Source organism: Nomascus leucogenys, chromosome X (genome assembly GCF_006542625.1).
Source record: "Nomascus leucogenys isolate Asia chromosome X, Asia_NLE_v1, whole genome shotgun sequence".
Taxonomy (NCBI): domain Eukaryota; kingdom Metazoa; phylum Chordata; class Mammalia; order Primates; family Hylobatidae; genus Nomascus; species Nomascus leucogenys.
Window position 1 is genome coordinate 42,514,173 of NC_044406.1, and position 6,006 is coordinate 42,520,178.

Consider the following 6,006-nt stretch of genomic DNA (forward strand, 5'->3'; position numbering starts at 1 on the left):
TCTGTGCTTGTCTGTGTGAGTGGCAGTTTCTAGGCGCTGGTGGTCCCCCTGGTGGTGGTTGCCCTTAGACCAGGAGAGAGGAGACCGTAACCTGGGTCCTGCACTTTAGAGCAATCACCTGCTCAGTCTATGTCTCTCCTAGGGGTGGAGGGGAAGACATCCGCATGGACAATCGCGGATCTTGTGTCCGCCTTTTAGGCCTCACTTGGGTATGGGGATCCCAGGCTTTGAGGCCACTTTCAGGGCCTGCACCATCATCTTCCAAGGGACCATCCTCCTGAGGGCCAAGAGGTGGCTTTGTGGGGCACGTGAGTAGAGCTTGAGGTGCTGGCTGGGATGTCACAGGCACACATGAACACCTCCTGATGCCGGGGAGAGAAAGGGAGAGGGCGGAGAGAAAGGGAGAGGGCACTGAGGGTCGGGAGGCCCCAATGCAGGCACACTCTTTGGCAGACAGGCACATTCTGGCAGGGAACTCTGAGAAGGCTGAGAAATTGTAGCCTGGGTATCCAGGTCACTAATAAAGTGTATTTGCCAAAGTAGGATAGGGTGTATTTCGTTTACTTTGTAAAGCTTGATTTGTAATGTCTGAATGTTTACACATTTAGTTATGTAGTGTAGAGGCCTACCTGTACTCTTGCTCCAGGCCCTGGAGATACTGAGGGTTGCTGTGGTGGCAGCTGATTTGTGGCCATGGTCTTTGCACTGGCTAGTCCCTCTGCCTCTGGATATCTTCAAGTTTTTGTCCAGATGTCACCTACTCTCAAGAAGGCTTTCCTGGACCTGTCACCCTATTCCTTCACCTGCCTTTAACACGCAGCCTTTATCACTATCTAGCCTGATGCCATACCTATAAGGGCAAGGATTTTTAAGTGTCTTGTTTGCCTCTACCTCCCTTGTATCTAAAGCGGAGCCTGGCACACAGTGGGCTCCCCCTGAATTTCTTGAATGAAAGAATTCTCACAACTCAAGTAACATTCTACCCAGTCTCACTCCCACCCACGTAACACTCGGCACAGAGGCAGCATTGAAACCCAAAACACCATTTATTTAATTTTGCACAAAATCTCTCAACTTGACATAACAAAAGCAACATTAGGCACTCCCATGTTACCAAAAAGCCCCTCACCAAGTGAAAACAAGAGAGGTGTCCATCTTTCCCTAGTATACCAGATGTGTCTCTCAAAGCTAGTTGCCTCAGGGGTCTCATGTCAAATGAACAATCACCCTGGCCTGGGGGAAGGTCTACATCTCTTGGCCAAGACCTTCAGGCCACAGAGCAGCCACAGTGGCAGGTGGCCTTCTGGTGCCGGGTCTTCTCCCTACAGGACCTTGCCATGGGCTCCTTCGCCATGGCCTCCTGGACCCTCTGGATCTCATGGACCAGCAGGGAAAAGGCCTCCTCCACGCCTTGCCGTGTTTTGGCTGAGGTCTCCACGAAGTGGGCCCCCCAGCTGTGTGCGAGGGCTGCAGCAGCGGCATGAGCATCTCCAGCAGTGGTCACAAGGTCACACTTGTTGCCCACGAGGACAAGGGGCTGGGCGGGATGAGGGCCCCAGGTGGCCCATATCTGCTGCAGCTGGATCAGAGACGAGGGGTCATCGAGAGCGAAGACACCCAGCACACCATCACAGACAGCCAGGCACTGGTCACGCAGGGCCCTATGGATGGCCTGCCCTGCTGTGTCCAGCACATTCAGAATGCAGTCCCCACTGTCCAGGGTCAACTCCTTCCAGTAGGAATCCTGGATGGTGGGGTCGTGGTCCTCCACGAAGCACTGGTGGTTCAGCTGGATGGTCAGCGCACTCTTGCCCACGCCACTGGCGCCCACCACCACAGCCTTGTACTCAGGCAGCTGCCTGCCAACATCCCTGCGGCGTGCCTGAGCCCGGTGGGTTTCCCCCTGGAAGGAAGGGCTCCATGTGGCCAGGCCCAGGTCGAAGGTGCCAGGCTTTGTTGGCAGCTCCATGACCCCAGCAGGCAGCTCAGGGAAGAGACGTGGGCAGCAGGCTCTGCAAGTGGGAAGAGAAGAAGCAAGACAACAGGGGATACATTAGGGGAGACCATTTGAGGGCAAGGAGACAGTGGGGTGTCATTATTTCAACATTTATTGAATGCCTATTGTGTGCTGATCACCTAATTTGCATGCTATATATATATGATTTATGTTGTTTTCTCCCTGTCCCATGTCCCCCCATCTCTCCTTCCCTCCTCACACAAATCAACAACTGTGAAGGCTGGATTTCCCAAACAGCTTTATTGAGATGTAATTTACATCCCATCAAGTTCAGCCAGCTAGTGTCCAATTTAATGGGTTTTAAAAGCATATTCATGAAGTTGTGCAACTATCACCACAACTAAATTTTAGAACATTTTCCTCACCCGGAAAAAAATCCCCATGCCCATTAGCAGTTCCTCCCCATGACGGAGGGAGGGCAGGATTTTGCCGGTTTTGGTCACCATTGAACCCCAGCCCAGCACAGTGCCTGCCAGACAGTAGGGACTCAACATTCCCACCCCCAGAAGGTTTATGTTCTAAAAGGCAGAGGCAGATAATACAATAAACCAAATAAATATGTAAATCACGTGGTCTGTTAGCCATTATCATTAGAATGTAGTCTTTATTTATTAATTATTCAACATACATTTATTGGGAACCTACTGTGTGGCAAGGACATGGAGGTGGGCAATAAATAGACAACAAACTGTAGCCCTCACAAAGGTTATATTCTGGTCGGGATGAGAGACAACAAACTAGGTAAAAAAGTGGGCCGGGCGCAATGGCTCATGCCTGTAATCCCAGCACTTTGGGAGGCCAAGTCGGGCGGATCACCTGAGGTCAGGAGTTCGAGACCAGCCTGCCCAACATTGCAAAACCCCGTCTCTACTAAAAACACAAAAAAATTAGCCAGGCGTGGTGGCGGACGCCTGTAATCCCAGCTACTAGGGAGGCTGAGGCAGGAGAATCGCTTGAACCCGGGAGGTGGAGGTTGCAGTGAGCTGAGATCATGCCACTTGCACTCCAGCCTGGGAGACAAGAGCAAAACTCTGTCTCAAAACAAAAAAAAGTGAACTATATGTCAGTAGCGGGTGATATGCATGCAGAAGGTGCTCAGTTCATGCCAGGCTTTTAAATTATAATTTAATCTCCATTCATTAATTCAAGAATCTTCCTTCGTGCCAGGCATTGTGGTATGGCAGTTAACAAAACAGACCCCAGTCCCTGCCCTTGTGAGGATTAGATTCTGGCAGAGAGAAAGAGACAGTAACAAGATAAGGAACAAGGAAGTTGCATGTTCGAAGAGGATGGGCACACGGCAGGTGGTCAGTGTTAGTTATTAGCAGCACATCCCCATTCACTCAGTGAATGCTCCTCGGTGTCCTTGGGCTCAGAAAGTGCCCTGCTTAGTGCATCGTAATGGCTGTTGCCACGACTCCCCTCCGAAAGCCTGGCGCAGCGGCAGTTTGGGGGCGGATGGTGGCTTCGAGGTTTGGTGGAGTTGGAGATCCGGGGGTCGGAGTCGGGGCAAGGTCCCAAATGGGGATGCGGCCGCGGCGTCCTCAGCTCTGAGGGATCCCTGGGAATAGTCACTGGCGGCGTTGGCCCAGAAGGAGCGCGGGCGGGATGAAGAGAGTAGGAAGGGGAGGACGGAGCTTGGGGGTCCCCGACGGTTGGGGACAGGAAGAAGACCTGGAGGACTGCGAGGAGGGGCGAGGCGGCGGCGCACGTGGAGGGAGAGGTCGGCTTCTGGGGGTCCTGTAGGGGTGCCCGGCCATCTTTAGGGATGGGTCAGAAGGCAGAGGCGGGGTCGAGGCTGCCTCTTAAGTCGGGGTTCGAGCGGCAGGAGTCTGGGGGCGCTGACGGCGAGGAAGGAAAGCCCGGGGCCTGGCCGAGTGGCGGAGCGCAGCTTCCACCCCAGGTGCCTGGCGGGACGGGGCCACACTTGCCCAGTCCCCGCGACGCGCAGGGAGGCCGCGGCCCTGGTCCCCACGGCTCTGCTCCCGGGAGGAGCCCGAGGCGCAGAGGCACGTGCCGAGGGCACTGGCCCGGGGTCTCAGCCCGCGGGAGGAGCCGGGGATGGGGGGCTCGGTCCTCTCAAGTGGCGCGGAGTCCCCGGCGGGTCCTCTGGGCTCCTGGCGGGTCCCCGTGGCCGCGCGCTCAGAGCCGCCGGGACCAGGTTGGGGGGCTTTGCCCAGCTCACCGAGGCCGGCGCACTAAGGGGCCGGGACCTGGGGTCAGGGCGGCCTCGCCAGGTCGCGCTTTCCCGGACGAGGCCGGGTGAGGTGCAAAGCTCGGAGTGCGGAGGGGTCCCCGAAACCAGGACTCCACTTCGGGCTCGGTGTGAGCAGCGTTGCCCAGGCATCCTGTCAAGACCCATCCCGACTCCGGGTGAGGCGGCCCCACTTCCAGCCAAGCGCCGACACCCCTCCCGGCCGGCCGAGGGGCCGCTCTCCCGGGAGAAGGCTTGGCGCTTGGGGGAGGGTCCCCCAAAGCCGGCGCGGGGATACCCCCAGGCCTGGCAGGGCCGGGGGCACCGGCGCCTCGCTCACCTGTGTCCGTGGGGAGGCGGGCGCGCTGGGACGCTCTGACAGGCCTGGCGGGGGGCGACGCTGCTCCCTGGGGCACCCCGGCGGCGGGTGGGGGAGTGGACATGCGCAGCCGCCCTCCCTCGGCTCCTCAGGCCGCCCACCCCCCTGCGCCGCGCCCCTGCCCCTGCCACTGCCCCGCCCCTGCCCCTGCCATTGCCCCGGGGGAGCAAGGGGTCGTGCCCCCGCAGGCAGCTTGCGCACAGGCACGTGGGTGCCACAGCGGCCTCTAGGGGTGCACGGACGGCGGCCAAACCTCCCCGTGTGTCCCCTGTGGCGCCTCTCCCTTGCTTTCCTGTTGGTAGGGTGTGTGTGTGTGTGTGTGTGTGTGTGTGTGTGTGTGAGAGAGAGAGAGAGAGAGAGAGTTGGGGGTCAGATTTTGACCAGGATGGCCTGACTTTGGGCACTGTTTTGTGGGAAGTTCTTTCAGGCCACAGAGCCTGTGCTGCCTCAGCTCGGTTTTTTGGTAGCTCTGGAGAAAAGAGGAGAGTGACAGAGGAGGAGGGGTCATTCTGTCAGGGAAGAAAGACCCTGACTGGAGGCAGCTGCCTGTCAAGCTACACATTTCCCAGGCTCCCTTGCAGCTATGGCAACCACATGCACAGTCCTGATCAATGAGAGGGCAGCAGAGGTGGGGCATCCAGAGAGCTTGTAAAACAGGGCAGCCCCTGGCCCGGGAGCAGTGGCTCACACCCGTAATCCCAGCACTTTGGGAGGCCTAGGCCAGCGGATCACGAGGTCAGGAGTTTGAGATCAGCCTGCCCAATATGGCGAAACCCTGTCTCTACTAAAAATACAAAAATTAGCCAGGTGTGGTGGCAGGCACCTGTAATCCCAGCTACTCAGGAGGCTGAGGAAGGAGAATCACTTGAATCTGGGAGGCGGAGGCTGTAGTGAGCTGAGACTGTGCCACTGCACTCCAGCCTGGGCGACAAGAGCAAGACTCCATCTCAAAAAACAAAACAAAACAAGAACCTGGCAGCCTCGGCCCTTCCCCATCCCTCCTCTTCTTGACTCAGTAAGGCTGTGGTGGTCAGCTTGGGATCATAAGGTGGCCATGAAGAAAAGTCCTGGAAACCTCAGAGCCGACTCCCTTGAGCTGCCAAAGCAATTCTCACCAAGTGGGAGAAATTCAACTCTCAGACTGTCCTCCAATTTCCCACCTCCAGTCAATGGCAGGCACCCCTTCTGCCAAGAAGCTAACATGACCACCACATTCAAGTTAAACCTGGACCTCCTGCCATCCCCAGTCAGGCCAATGAGACAGTGGGGAAACAGGCCTGGTCAGGATACTTCCTGCTAGTTTTCTTGCCTTCTCAGCCTAGGGTGTGGGTGTGGCTGGGACTGGCTGTGAGGCTCCTATTTATAAGGCAAGCACCCATTTTCTCATGGATTCTACCATTTCATATCCCATGGAGC

At 56.8% G+C, this 6,006-nt stretch overlaps 1 protein-coding gene across 1 annotated transcript; it reads right to left on the reverse strand.

Annotated features, from left to right (window-relative positions):
* Positions 1-1,119: 1,119 nt before the first annotated feature.
* On the reverse strand, positions 1,120-2,838 carry ERAS (ES cell expressed Ras). Its single transcript, XM_030807032.1, has one exon. It carries the CDS (start codon positions 1,967-1,969, stop codon positions 1,268-1,270), a length of 702 nt encoding a protein of 233 aa, XP_030662892.1. The 5' UTR covers positions 1,970-2,838; the 3' UTR covers positions 1,120-1,267.
* Between the last annotated feature and the right edge of the window lie 3,168 nt (positions 2,839-6,006).